This window comes from Saccostrea echinata, unplaced genomic scaffold (assembly GCF_033153115.1).
Source record: "Saccostrea echinata isolate AGI-Se365-2 ecotype Australia unplaced genomic scaffold, CSIRO_AGI_Sech_v1 ptg000046l, whole genome shotgun sequence".
Lineage (NCBI taxonomy): Eukaryota > Metazoa > Mollusca > Bivalvia > Ostreida > Ostreidae > Saccostrea > Saccostrea echinata.
In genome coordinates, this window is record NW_026889795.1 from 8267501 (window position 1) to 8283645 (window position 16145).

The window sequence follows — 16145 nt, forward strand, 5'->3', positions numbered from 1 at the left end:
CCACGGGGGTAGGGCTGGGCCACAAAAGGGAATCTAAGTTTTACATTGAAATATAAAGGAAAAATCTTCTTCTCAAGAACCATTGGGCAAAAAAGGCTTAAACTTATGTGGAAGCATCCTGGGGCAGTGTAGATTCTAAAGAACTGCGAACGATAGTATTGTTCTCCCGCCTACCTCCAAGTCAATTTTCAAAAGTTAAGATATTCGAATGATTTTTAAGATTTATATTGATATTTATATGGATTTTCATAAAACATTACTTCTTTGGGAAAACAACAAGAGATAACTCTAAAATTTTGGTAAAACTCGTGTTTTTCACTATAGAAATCAACGGAAAACGGAAAATATTCCTAAAACATCTTCCCCCCCCCCCCCCCCCCCCCGTGAAACAAAAATTCCTTTTTACGGGTAATATGGACTGTCATTTCACAAATTCATACCAAAGCTTTTTGTGTTTCACGGGGGGGAACATATGTTTATATACAAAAAACGACAAAAATGCTTATTTTTTCAGCAATTTCCAAGTGCTTTACAACTGAAACATTATATTTTACTAATATATATGCTTAATTTTATATGCATAAAACATAAGAAAAGATTTAAGAAACATTTATTCATATCCAAGACTATTTCAGAATGTGATGATGCTTTATAGCCTGATTTCAGTGGAAAATATCGTCTACCCCCCTTATTTCAAGAGCTGGAATTAGGGATATTTTACTATTTAGCACTGGAATTAAAATAACTAATCAATTACCGTTGAACTGTTCTTTGTATTAAACAAAGATTTTATGGCCAAATTGTCATCAATATTGAATTAAATGGTTGTAAAATGTTGGCGGGAATCGGGAGTTACCGTGCGTAGTTCTTGTTCAAATCATGACTTCTGGGGGTAGGGTGGGGCCACAATAGGGAATCTAAGTTTTACATTGAAATATAAAGGAAAAATCTTCTTCTCAAGTACTACTAGGCCAAAAAAGCTTAAACTTATGTGGAAGCATCCTGGGGCAGTGTAGATTCTAAATTGTACAAATCATGACTTCAGAGGGTAGGGCGGGGCCACAATAGGGAATCTAAATTTTACATTGAAATATATAGCAAATTTTTTTCTCACCAAGAACCACTGGGCCAGAGAAGCTTAAACTTACTCGGAAGCATCCTGGGGTAGTGTAGATTCAAAATTGTTCAAATCATGACCCGAGGGTAGGGTGGGGCCACCATAGCCTAGGGAATCCAAATTTATATATCAAAATATATAGTAAAAATCTATAAAAATCTTATTCTCAAGAACCACTAGTCCAGAAAAGCTGAAACGTAACTATGTGGAAGCATCCTGGTAGATTCTAAATTATTCAAATCATGACCCCCCCCCCCCCCCCCCCCCCAGGGGTAGGGTGGGCCACAATATGGAATCTAATTTTTACATTGAAATATGTAGAAAAAATCTTTAAAAATCTTCTTCTCAAGATCCACTGGACCTGAAAAGCTGAAACTTAAAGGTCAAATTCAAAGGAAATAGATACACTTGTAAATGATTTATGTTGTAAATAATAGTTAAAAAGAGGGAATCACAATATTCATAAAGTTTTAAATCTCGTTGTTTTCTTCGTTTACCTGAGTGTTTAAAATTCGCTAAAAATAACCTTTATCACTAGAGTTACTTCCCCTTTTTGTAACGTCATAAGAGACAATCATTATCAGAAACCGATTATATCTAATAATATAAGTATAGTATAGTGCTCTGGTATATCATGAAAAAAAAATGTTAAATTTTAGCGACAGTAATGGTGAAAAACCAGAGGTAGATCTTTCGTTTAAGGAAAGGCCCGAAATGTTACAGCAAGGAAAGTATGCAAAATGAAAATGATTATTCTTCTTCGACCAATTCTGTTTCGTCCGAAACCGGCGAAGGTGAAAGTAAAAATGAAAATAATACAGCTGGAAAAATATTTTAGGAAAATTTATTTTAATTTTTTTTTAATAAGTTCTACATAGGTTCAGAATCACAGGTGAAAACGTATATAATTCTTATTTATACAATATATTATTATAGGAACCAGGGGCACTGCGATTTTTTCCTATATAAAGTAATATGCCATAGAAAACAAAGCTTGTCCCCTCAATAATTACGTATGTCTGATAAGGCCATCATTAAAAGGGTGTTTAGGTGGGTTTATATTTTTTTTTTTTTATTTTAGGAATTATCAAACACAATAATAAATGTTACAAAAATCACAAATTTACACATTTATTCCTCCATGACTCTTACCTAAACTTCATCGTCATAGTTTATTTTTGAAAATGCAGCAAAAACCAAAAAAAAAAGACATATGGATCCTGACATTTTAAAGCACGGCAGACAATCTGAACTTTTCCATAAACCAAAAAAAAAAAAAAAACAAAACAAAAAAATAAAAATTAAAGTACTGAAAAAAAAAAAAAAGGATTGGGTGGGGGAATTTTGATGGGTCGGTTGGAGTACACCAAACATTTTTTTTTATTGTTGGCCTAACTATTTTTTTTATGTGTGACAAGGGGTTTTTGCTTGTTACCCCCCCCCCCCCCCTCGAAATAACATTTCTTTTTGTGCCTCTAAACTGAAATTGCTTCCTACAGGCCTAAATTGAATAAAATCATTGTTATAAGGCACTTTCATACAAAAATATTTTAGAATCAATTACATCACCCCTATTTAGTTTTTAAAATAAAGAAAAATGTTTAAACGTTACTATATTCTGTTTTCTGGTGCTCTTGTGGTAATTGTGTTACGATGTCGACACCAAGAAAAAAAAAATGCTGCAGATATGCTGTGGACAGGAACAATCACTTGCGTGCATAATAGAGCATGTTTGAATAAATGTATTCCGGAAACAATTTACTATGAATATATTCTAGAAGAAAGATAATTGGAGGAAAATGAACTCATTCATGAGTAAGTCATTCCTGAGATGGATATTTTACTATATATTCTAACAAGAAATGGAATTACCAAGTCTGTATAATATCCAAGGAAAATGCCTTTTAGGCACGAAGTATCCGGGGAGGGGGGGGTGTTGCTTTTAACGCTTGCTTTTTTGTTTTAGAAGTAATTTCTTACTTTTTAATTAAAAATGGAAATTTTCATGAAAGGCTGGTAACAAACCCCCTCCACATTTTGTTACAGTGCATTTAATCTCCCACACCTCAATATATCCATTTTTTAGTCAAAAAGACTACTTCCACCCTCCCCTTTTAGGTCTTTAGAGTTTGGATTTTTTTTTTTGGCTTGTCAAAATTTTATCAAGCATCTTTTTGGCTTGTCAATTACCTCCACCCTCCCCCATATTCAGTCATTTTATATTTAATTAAAACATAAACTAGATCATTTAAAAATGTCACCCAGAAAGCTTCGCATGTTGATTGGGTTCAGAACTATCTCTTTTCAATTTTTATGTCCATATTTTCCTCAATTTCGGGTCCTTAGGAAATAAATACATACTCAGGCCCTGTCCCGATTTATTGGTACAGTCAAAAATGCACATAGCACCATCTTACCAATGATACACAGGCAACTTTGCCACATATGATCCACATATGTGTCATATGATTGGTTTCATATGAGAATCATAAAAAAGGGGCATCATATGTGAATCATATGAAGTAAATCATATGAGTCACATATGATTCACATATGTGAATCATATGAAAAGAACTTCATATGATTTGCACATGAAAAGTTTAAGTGTGTTTCAAGTCATTTACATATGAGAATCATATGAAATGGGCATCATATATATATCATATGAAACATTTATGTGGTTTTTTCCCCTCATATTTATCAAAAGGAAATACACACTTGTACACATTGAAAATCAGGTATTTCTGCTTTAGATGAATTTCAGTACATTCCAATGATCTGTTAAATATCTGTAAATATTTGATAATGCCTGCACAATTTTCCAAAGTATTTTCATCAACAGAAATAACTAATTTAACACAGTGCACACTTTAAACAAGAAAGTATACAAACAAGTCAGTAGCATTTGTCGATACATGTATTTTACATATTTTAAAATGAGTACAAATTATTTGAAAGGATTTCAGCAAAATGATTAAGGAGATGAACATGTATACATGTACCAATGAATAACATAATTAGATCATGTACTTGTATAAAAATACCATATGACATGGAAGGGTCCTTAGCAAAATTGAAATATCTGCAATAACATTTGTCAATATATGTAATCTCTATTGTAAATTTATGACAAATCATAAGTAATTCATATTACATGTACCAACACCATATTTAACACATAAGTGAGTATGAAATAACAAAGGATGGTGTCTCGATCTAACAAACAAAGATACATATATACATATATATAGTTTTTCATAAAAATGTTTAGGTATTTATGCATAAAGCATGAAATATAAAATGAAAATACATTACAATGAGGTTTTACAATCAAATTGATAATCCAGTATACATATAAATATGGAAAGCCTTGCAAGTCAAAGTCTGACAAGATTAAGTACATCCTCCCCATTCATAATTATTCCAGATATTTCCTAATTATTTTCTCTTCTTTCTCTGTCAACTTTTCCCATTTGTGCTCCCTCTGATCTTCCATCACCATATTGAAAATTCTTTGAACTGGACCTGAAATGCAAATCCACCAATGTCCCCTTTCTGAACAATTTGTTTGTGGCACAGAATAATCTCTAAAAATTATTTTTAAAATAATTAGCATTAATAATAACAACAAGAGGTCCAGGGACCACATTGTTCACCTGAGCAACAATGGCAAACTCACTTCACTCTGACACATGTGGCTTTTGTGAAATACAATACAAAAAAGTGCTGGAATAAATTGCAAAAGTATTTTTTTTATATTTGTTCCATACTGATCAAAGAGCAAGAGCCACATAGGGCCTTTTTTGGCCCTGTGAATTTCAGAAAATTCAAAACTGTATAGTTTTAGTCAACAAGGCAATAAATAATACTTGAGCACTTGGTGAATGAATATCTACTGAAAATGACATAATTTTCGGTCTAGTCAATGCATTATGACGTCATGAATTGCGTCATTATTCACATATCCTGAATATTTCTTCAAAAATAGCCAAATTATAATGCCATTTTTCAATATTTCATATACAGCACAACCTCCGATCCAAAATGTGTAAATATATTGTAAAAGAACTGTTAATGTAGATTATAAAACATATTTTAATTTTTGGATCGAGGCGTGTGCTCATATTTTAATTCTTTGCTGAAGGTTCTCAAAAACATTTGTTTTCTGCGAAATTCAATAAAATTGCAATTTCACAGAACCTGTTTTTCAATGCCTGAAGTCTTCAAAGGAAATTCTGTTGTATAAACTGAAAGCACTAAGTCTCTACTTTATAATAATGTTGAAAATGGTACACGGGGTATTAGTCAATAAATTGGTATATCTACAGGGCCATTTTATGCATAAAGTGAACCTAGCTCTTTACTCATGATTCCCTCCTTAGGCCCCATTGTAGCCATGTAGAATTTGTTAAAAAGACTTATTTTTTCTCCTATACACAAGTATAAATTACTATGTAAAATTTTGCAACCCTTCAGGGGCCCCACTGGTGGTTTAGTCAGGTCATTGTTTTAACAAACTTGAAACAACACTGCATAGGGATGTTTGCAAAATAATATCATAAATTGTAGTGTGGTAGTTTTTGAAAAGAAGATTTTAAAGACTTTACCCTATATAATCTATAGGTTGAACTTTAAACCCCTACTGGTACCTTACTATTGGTCCTCTTTGCCAAGTTCAGTTGAAATTAGTCCAGTGGTTCTGGAGAAGACATAAATGTGAAAAGTTTATGCCAACAACCATGATGATGGACAATGGACAACTTTGATCAGAAAACTTCACTTGAGCCTTCGGATCAGATGAGCTAAAAACAAGTACTTTCATTTAAAAATTCAAGTACTTGTTTTTAGCTCATCTGAGCTAAAGGCTCAAGTGATTTTAAAGATGATTGGAAAAATTGTTTGTGACATCCAACAAACAATTTAACATGAACTAATTTTCTATCATTAATCATATTTACCAGCAAAGATGTCCTTCCAATAAACAAATATATATTTCAAAATTTTAACATTAATATTTAACATCAATATTTTTACATTTTGAAAATGTTGACTGCTTACCGTTTTCATACTAGCATCAGCGTGAAGTATTCCCTCTGTGGATTTGTTAGCATAATTGTAGGAGGAAGGAAACATTTTCATCAATAATTATGTAGAGACTTAATGGAGGGACCCTCTACATTAACTTCTTTGTTACCCATCAGCTAAAACATTTTTTTCTAAACAATTCAATTCACAATGTATAGCTTAAATGGAATGCAGTGCAAAATTTTGTTTTGAGGAGGTAATTCAATTTAGCAATAGACTTTGGTACTTCTTAGGATGATATGTATAAATATAAATAAAATGTGTGCACACCTTTGCTCTGATCTGATTTCAGTAAATATGTGAATTTAGTGGAATCCAATTAGCTAGACATAACCCCCATAACATTTCATGTCCAGCCAGCCTTCTTTGCCAGATTGCTGAGCATCTCCTGAATGAAAAAAGCAATGCATTTTTCACTTATTTTTATATACATCAAACACATATCAAGATTCTTCAAGAAAAAATGGTTCACTATAAACTTTATTAGTTTCATATAATTTGACATACATGCTCATGCAGTGCATCTACTTAAATGCTCAATTCTTGCAAAATAGTTAGCTAGCATTTATATTCATCATACCTGTACTTCTGTATCCTTAAAAGAAATCCAGGGTTTGATGCTAAATCTTTCTTTAAGCCATCTGACATTCTCTCTGCAAATTTTTAATTTATATAAAAAAAAAATTGATATAATATATATACTCCATTTCTGCTTGATGCAGACCCCCAAATCATTAACCAAAGTACATGATAATGTATACATTTATATAATAAAACTACTGGTAATGTTTTAAAACAGTTGTTGACACCCTATATTATTTCCAAGACATTTATTTCACTTTTGGAAGACATGCTTCATAATAAAATCATAAAATTTTAAAAGCAACAACTTTTTTTCAAAAATTTTCACAGTTGAATTTGGAATGTTCAAATAGTATAATTATATAATTCAGATTGCAAAAAATTAAATAGATTTGGATACAAATGTATAATTATTGGACTAAAAAATCTACAGACGAACAAACAGGCAGCGAAACAGACATTGTGATTCCAGAATATCCCAAAACTTTGTTGGGAAAAATATAACAAAGTTTATTATACAGGGTGTACATACCTATTTTGAAGCAAGCCTAGCATATTGGTGTCTGTTCTTCCATTTTATTAATGAGAGAGGCTGACTGTATATTGAATCTATATAAATTATAAAACAAATATTCACACAGTAAATATTTTCTAGACATATATCTAATCAAACTAAAAGTTAAAAGAAACTACAAAAGAGAGTGAGTACAAGTCTTTAGGTTAAATTCTCTAGTGTTGAAAAAAAATCTATAAATGTCAAATTATATACATGCATGTAAATATAAATCAAATGAAATTAGCTAATGTATACTTTCAATACAATACACAAGTAATAGTACATTGAATGTCTGATTAAGCTAAAAGTCATTATCCCCAGAAGATATTGTACAGTTTTGTAGTTTTTCATAGTTTTTATAGCCAGCAATTTCTATAATCTATGCCTTACATATTTTCATATGTTTTCCTACTTATATATATATTTTATAAGTGTGCTGGATTTGTTCTGTAGGAAAAAAGAGTTGGGTTAATTTAGTTTTTGATATGTGTTTAAGTCATTACTTATATATACTGTGATGATTATTGTATTTATTTATTTATTTTTACCTGCATTGTGATCATGCATCGTCTGCCAAACCAGCTTTGTGTTTAATCGTGAGTCAAATCAGCTTTGTGTTCAATCGTCAGTCTAATCAGCTTTGGGGTTCTTTGAACCAAAAAAAAAAAAAAAAAAGAAGAATACAAAAACAGCACTGTGACACTGAACTCTAGTTCATAAATACAATGTTTAAAACACATTTCTCTTAATTTGATGAAAGAACCGAATGAATAAGGATCTCAACAAACATTTTACGTTAACTGCTATACAAGGTTTCTACTTTCACTTTCATATCGAATATGCAAGCGTAGCTATTAACAAAAGGGAAACAAATCTGAAGAATTAGTGATGCTAAATTGTCTTAACATTCATCATTAACAAATCCAAAATTAGGCTACTTATTGATCGCTAGGTTTATCGGCTTTTTACGAACTGCATTAATTTATATAACAATTACGTACATACAAGTGATGAGAGTACTAAAAAGTTTATAGGGATTTGTAACCGTAATGAAATGATCTAAACACAATGAACTAGCCTTTAAAAAGTCTTCTAAAACGTATCTGACATCACTTTCTTTTTCCAACACCCAACTCTTCTGCTGCAGTAGTGACGTCAAACATGACGTACACTTTCATCTGATAAAAACCGAAACCGGTCCGTAAATAAAATGTGGAATGATTTTAATTTTACTCGTAAAATAAACCCAACCATAACGGTTTTTGGATAAAATACAAATTGATTTATTCTTGATGAATTTTGTTTTGCAAGAAAACAAATTTTGAATTTTATAAAAGAATTTTTTTTGGGGGGGGGGGGGGTAACAGAGTACTTATTCCCTTTTTATCCAAGCTTCTCAAGGAAATGAACATCTTGATTCTTTTGAATAAATATACATTTAAATTTACACATCTTGATATATGTTATTGAAATTATTTTTTAATCATGCAGTCTACTTGTTAAAATATAACAACAACTTATTCATATTAAGCTTAATATGAAATTACTCAAGTGTTAACTGGTTAACATTGAATAAATGTATTTTTTTATCTCATTGAATTAAAATAAAAATGAATTTTACCTGTTTATAACAAGGACAAATAAATAAACACACACAGATCTGTTTCATATGATTCTCATATGATCATCCTCAAAGTATGCATATGATTCTCATATATAGGAACTTTCATATGTGTATCATATGTATATTGCTTCATATGATTTACATATGTGTATTCATATGATCCACATATGATTTACCACATATGATACTCATATGATTGAATATACATATGATTCTCATATGCTCCTCATATGAAAGGCAATGCATATGTGGATCATATGTGGCGAAATTGCTTATGTAATGTTCCATAACCGGCAGTATAGTTTGTACTTTCTTATTTCTCGGTGTCTCTTATGATGTCAAACAACAAGGGAGAGAAGCGATTTACAATAATCGCTCCACTTGTCACACAGTCAAATTTAAATGACGATTAGTGATGACATTGGTGATAAAAAAATAAACAGACCATAGAATAACGATTATTTGTATTTCTCCAAAGGTTGATAATCATGAGTAATTATGTATTATCAAAAAAATATTATATTTGACCTTTAAGTGGAAGCATTCTGAGGAGTGTAGATTCTAAATTATTCAAATCATGATGCCAGGGGTAGTGCAGGGCCACAGTAGGTATTACAAGGAGGAAATCAGGTGAAGAACAGCAGGGCCAAAGTTAACCAGGTGAGCGTTGCGGCCCATGGGCCTCTTGTTTTCTCAGAGAGAAAAAGGTCAATAATGTGTCTAAGAGTAAATGTTGTAGGTTATTGGTCTCATGGATTTATTATAAAATAAAGCACAGAATCACTCATTTGATTTTCTCTCCTTTGTAAATAATACAAGTAAATTTTGTATATCTATTGTTCATAAAAAAATTTTACTTTGTCATGGTTTTTTTTTTTATCTGTAAATTTTTAATTTAATGTATACTTAAGCTTGTGTTTTATAAAGTCTGTGTGAACAAAAAATAAGAAAACATTTGTATCAGTATGAACATTATTTTACCATGACTTCTTTGTTTGCATAAAATAAAATAAGGAATTTGTCTTCATTAGGAAAAAGAATTGTTTTTCCGTGAAGTATGGAAGACTCTAGACATGAAGAAGAAGTCTTTACAAAAACATATTGATGTGAAGCGGCGATTTGCAGTTGGATTCCATGACAATGAAAGCATTGAAAAACTCAAGCTGTCCATTGCTGATGTGGTGTGCAGGCTTGATCACTGGGGTGAAGAGCTTCCACAGTCATGGGCTATGTTTGAAACACTCTTTCGGAAAAAGAAAATCCACAAGATTTTGAGTAGGGATGAACTTCAGTCCTTCAATGAAACATTACCAGAGGGAATAAAGCTCCATACTATTGAAGATATGAATGCCATGCTGCAGTTCTTCCATGATATCAGAGAAATTATACACTTCAATCAACAATTCCTAAATGAAACTGTTATTCTCGATGTTCAGTGGTTTGCAGATGCATTTAAAAATGTCATAACAGATAAAAACCATGCAAAAGAGGATTTATTCGAATTTGCCTCAGAATGGGACAAATTCAATGAAACTGGAGAGTTAGATGAAACACTCCTTAATGCTATATGGACAATACACAATAATGATTACATTGAGCATAAAGAAGACATCATGATGTACATGGAGAAGCTTGGACTCTTAGCTAAAACGAGTGACAAAAAGTGGTATGTCCCTTGTATGAACAAGATGCAATTTCCAGTAGACTGCTTCTCATCATACCCTGCCTCCTCCATCCTTTGCTACACGATTGATGTTCTTCCTGTGGAAATTTTCCATCGCCTTGTAGCAACCTGCATGCAGATTCCTAATTGGGACATTTTCTCTGATGAAGAAAGAGGATGCATTTACCAGACTGTAGCTATTTTCATGTTTCATGACCAGCACCATAACATCATGCTTGGAATGACTCAAACAGAAATTCAACTGCAAGTGTTTGTTGTGGAGGGAGACGTTGATGTTTCAAAATGTCACCAGATTAGAGAAAACATTGACCGTATATTATTGAACCTTTCCAACACATTCCAGAAAAACTCAGAATTCCAGGTTGCATTCAAATGCAAATCAACTGGATTTTGTAATAACAAAGAAAGCGCTGTTATAAGTGAATCTAAATTTGTCAGAGAAACTTTTCTGTGTCCATCCTGTCCGGCAAACAAAAAGCATTGTATCATCACAGGAGATATAACAAAATATTGGAAACAGGTAATTCTTCTAAAATGTAAAATACTACATCAATATAAAATATATATTTGGCAACTGCAAACCAATTTAGCAATTCTGATAAGTTTTTTATTGAATAATTATATGAAATCAATATCCTTTTAGACCATAACAACATTTAAATTAAATTTATTCATTAAATGCTGCATCCACTTATATCCACTTTAGGATCTTATTTTCCAAGAAAAAAAATTATATGTAATATTCAATTCAAAATATGATTTTTTTTTTTTTAATTTATGAGTCATTCTACGATAAATGGTGCAATTCAGGGTATCAGGGTTCGACACTCGTCAAAATTTAGTCTCGCCATTTGGGCAACCCTGGTACTGATCGCAGGTTGCCCGAATGTATTTCAGGTTGCCCGAACAAATGTTTGATTCCTGCAATATTCCCAAAAAAATCGAGGGTTGGTAGGTCGGGATTTTTTTTTCTTTTGGCTAATGTATCGATGTACAATCTCGCATATTGATACATAATAAAGTTTCTAGGCTAAAACATTCATTTTCACTTACTATAAAGGCCAAAATAATAGGGTCAAATATCCCTGGACTGAATTAACCGGGTGTGTGTTACAGTGGACACCCAACATGGCTGTCTAGCAGCAGAAAACGAACATCAGAAAGTTGTGGGGGGAAATGCTAGATGTTACAATGATGATTAATATGTTGACAGTGCGACCGTTAGGGCGAGCGCAGAAATTTATTCAGGTTTAATTTAGATCGGGCTCGATCGTCAAACTGCATGTGACATTTAGTGCGTCTAGACTCTGACGTCAATGACGTCGTATTTAAGTTGCATTACAAACCGAAGCCTGAACATTGTTGACTTTAATGAAGAACCTTTTATTTACAATTTACCTGCAATATATCCATTAAAAATCAAGGCGAGTTTATTTTTTGTTAAACTTTTGTTGTTATTCTCGCGAGAACATAGCTTAAACAAGCAATGCAGTGTGGGTCCAAATGTTACTGTGGAAAAAAATGTGTAAGTCCGAATTTTCTCTTCGCCCAGGTGTTGTCGTTAGAGCTAGCATTGCAAGCGGCGCTTTGCCTCGCTCGCTGCACTCGCTATTACTCTTTATATTTAAGGTGATTGTTGACTAGGTTGACATATTTTATATCTCAAATAAAACTTAATTTAAGACTTTTGGTAAAAATTGCATTAGCTGATTGATCGAACACTGATTTGGCAGAAAGAAAAATCAACGCGGCTGCAATTTGAATGGGTCGTTGGGTTACAGGAAACAATGTTTTCAAGGCCTTATAAAGTTTATTCTAAAATATTAAACATCATTATTGAATATTCCCAACTCTTCCCAGGTCGTCATTTGGGCGAGCCAGACTGAAAATCAAGTCGTCAAAAATCATCCGGGGGTGGAAATGACGAGGTGACGAGCGTGAATGTCGAAACCTGCGAGTATAAAACATGAAAAAAATAATTGGTTCAATAGAAATTAATCATAATTCTCTAAAGGACATACAAGTGAACTTGGAAAAGAAAAATGTCAACAAACAGTCAGGGGCATGATGGAATCAAGTTATTTTTTAAAATAACTTTTTAGGTTACTTCACTTATTTATTACTAAACAAAGAAATAACTCATTTGAGTCAATTCTTAAAATGTAGAATGCCGCCAAAAAACATCAATATTTTGAGTTTGCTGCTGATTTAAGATGATGTAAGGCTGAGAAAGTTGTAAATATATGTACTTCTTTTAATAGACTCAATAGACTTCATATCTCCTGAGCAGGTATGATGATATTTATTAAAATATCATGATATTTTTCAGGGAAAATAATTGCATTTCATGAACATTTCAGAGGTCAATTACACAACTTCCTCCAATTTTGCCAACAGTGAGACTAATTTTCCTAAAATCCTTGGATATTACTGTACAATCTCTATGTCTTACATTTTTTGTGCAAAGCTGTAGATTTTTGTGCAAGAGTTCTAAAGTGAGGTTGGTTAAGGTTGAAATAACTGAAATAAGTTATGATTTGTTGAATTTCAGCTTGTTAAATCTTAAAGATAGATTACTTTTACTGTCATGATCCTTTTCCATCTACTAAATAACCCAAGTACAGCATGAATAGAGCTTTTCAGATACCAGTAGGTTTAAAATAATGAATAGTAAAGTATCAATAACTGGAATAAGTTACTGAAGAAAAGCATAATCAGGGAAAGATAACCCAAAATAATGACATTTAATAACTTAAACAAATTATTTTAAAAATACCAAAAATTGACCAAATTTTTGTTTTCTGATGATTCATGAAGTCTCGCATGAATCCGATAATAAGTTAAAATTTTGGGAAAAATATTTTTGCGGAAGTTTATTATTACGGAAGTTAATTTCCAACAATAAAAGTTAAAATACTCAGAAATAGTTAAAATTAACGTTTGTTTTATCATGCTTAACAAAAGTATGAAGCATTTTGCTCCCAAAACAATAAATTTTTTCATGCCTATGCAAAATCTTTCCTGAATTACCGTTTTGGAAGTCATATTTTTAAGAGAGACAACTGCGTTTGTCTAATTCATTTTGTTATGTCGAAAATGTAATGGTCTAAAATAGCTGACTCGCAACTAGAATCGATGATAAAAGGTTCCATGGTCACTTTCAGAAAAGTTTCATTACTTTTTGAAATCTGCATTCAAATTTATAACGGAAGTTAATTGATTTTTAGCGACATGTTATGATTTCGTATGAAAGAAGATTCATGCATTTCTTTGTGAGAAGTGCTTTGATTTCTTTTTATAAAGGAAAAAAAAAACTTTTTAAACATTTAATTGCAATTTATCTGAACTCTTTCACGGCTGAAAATTTCATCTTGAAATTTGCATATGAATGAAGCAACATGAAGATTTGCAGTGGAATACGTTTTTCAACATTGTATTGTATTCATATCAAAACTTTGATTGCATATATATCGGTAAATATTTACAAAACCATATGTGTATATTAAGTCTTAGAATTGAAATCGGTCTTTAAAGGAGATGGGTGAACATAGCGTGCAGAAAGCCTATAGCTTCAGGTATAGAAAAATCATTTCAATTTGTGAATTTAGTATTTAGAGTAAAGTTCTCATTATTGAAATTCGTGAAATTATGAAAAACAACACTTTTCTGAGGAAATTTTTTCTCGGCAAAATTTATTCTTTTATTTAAAAAATAATTAGTATTCGTGGGATTCGAACCCTAGCAATAAAAATCCTGAGTATCATTTTCTTTCGAGACTAGCACGCTAACCACTAGACTACACAAGTCCTGATGAAAAGTGGCATTTAAATCGTGTTTGTGATATGACCCTTGACTTAATGGACTTCAAGTATTTCTTGAAATGTGAACTTTATGTTATAAAAGTATATTTTTAAGGTATAGTGGGTCTTTGCTCCATATTTTTGGAAACCAAAAACTGCATATTTTTTATGCAAAAAAATGGAGCGAAGACCCACTCATATCGAAAAATAGTGTTAAAGTGTGAGAAAATGACTCTTTTTGCCCTCTTTAGTGTGTTTATAATATTTCATAAGCAAATAATTTCAATCTTTTCGAAATTTTTGCAAATTGTAGAGATTTTACATAAAGTATATTTTAATGTTAGATGAAATATCAAGGAAATTTTCAATATAATTAAAATTTAATTTTTCACCTTCATGTTTGTCACACTATAGGCTTTTCGCTCGTCATGTTCACCCATCTTCTTTATAGTTAAGAGATTACGACGCTAAATTTGTAAGCGACATAAAAAATTTTTTAATTGGGCACATTTTTTTTAGAATGCCTGATATTCCTCTAAAATCACTTAGCAATTTTAACTAAATATGTGGAACTTTATTTCAGACAAAACCGAGTAATCCCAGCACTTCCATGCCTTCTGGAAAAGACCTTGAGGGCCAATCTAGATTTGCCAAACTTGGAATGGCAACAAACGATGTGTTAACTCAGGCATACAGAGATATACTAGAGATGGAGGTTCCCCCTTTCCTAATTTACAACAAGGTGAAAGCATCATCAATTTATAAAAGATTACGCCCCGAGCAAGAATATCTCTTACAAAATCCTCAACAATCAGGATATAAGAATTTAGATATTTCATTAACATACACATTGATCAGAAACATTTGTTCAAAGATTCCCAAACCAACAAAAGGAAAATGGGGAGAAGAGCCAGCAGCAGGAGAGGTGACCGTAGGAGATGATATCGAGAGAATTAGGTCAATCCGAAACAGTTTGACTGCACATGTGAGCTCAGCCTCCACCCCTCAGACAGAATTTGATGACACCTGGTCAACGATGTCAGACATCTGCAAGAGATTGGAAACCTTCACTGGAAAGAAGTATTTGGATAAACTTAAAAATATTCAAAAACTAAAAATAAAGGAGGAAGATGAAGATGCTGTTATAAAAATGCAAGAAATGTGGGAGAAAATCAAATCAAATATGCAAGAATTTGAATCCATGTTACAACCTTACAAAGAAACTACAAATTAGGATTACCACTCTTAGAATGCTGAGTGGAATGTTTGAATAATTACTTGTACAACCTGGTCGACAATTTCAGATATCTGTCAAAGATTGGAAACTTTCACTAGGAAGATTTACTTGGTTAACCTTAATGAAATTCAGGAACTGACCTTAAGAAAGGAAACTGAAGATGCTGTAATAGAAAGGATAAAAATGGAAAGTCAGCATGAAATGGTGAAGTCAATATTGTCTGATGTGCAAAAAAATAAACAGCAGTATTGAAGCTTGAAAGCAAGGATGCTCCAAATTAGGAGTATTACTCGTAGAATGTATGACTACATGAATGTTTATATCATTAAACTATTCTAAACTCATTATCAAATAACAATGATTTTGTTTGTACGATTTGATACTTGGACCTGAGATTTATGAGATTTATCGAGAGGTTGATCCAAGCTCCAAAATTTTAGACAATTTAATATTGTCACCG

The 16145-nt window shown here is 32.0% G+C and overlaps 1 protein-coding gene across 1 annotated transcript in view; it reads left to right on the forward strand.

Moving 5' to 3' along the window:
• LOC133202270 (uncharacterized) overlaps nt 1-15999 on the forward strand; it is a 42138-nt gene extending 26139 nt beyond the window's left edge. The window contains exons 7-8 of the mRNA XM_061338064.1: nt 9996-11168; nt 15032-15999. Coding sequence (XP_061194048.1) covers nt 9996-11168; nt 15032-15682 — 1824 coding nt within the window. The 3' untranslated portion in view covers nt 15683-15999. The remainder of the gene's footprint in view (nt 1-9995; nt 11169-15031) is intronic.
• The last annotated feature ends 146 nt before the right edge of the window (nt 16000-16145 follow it).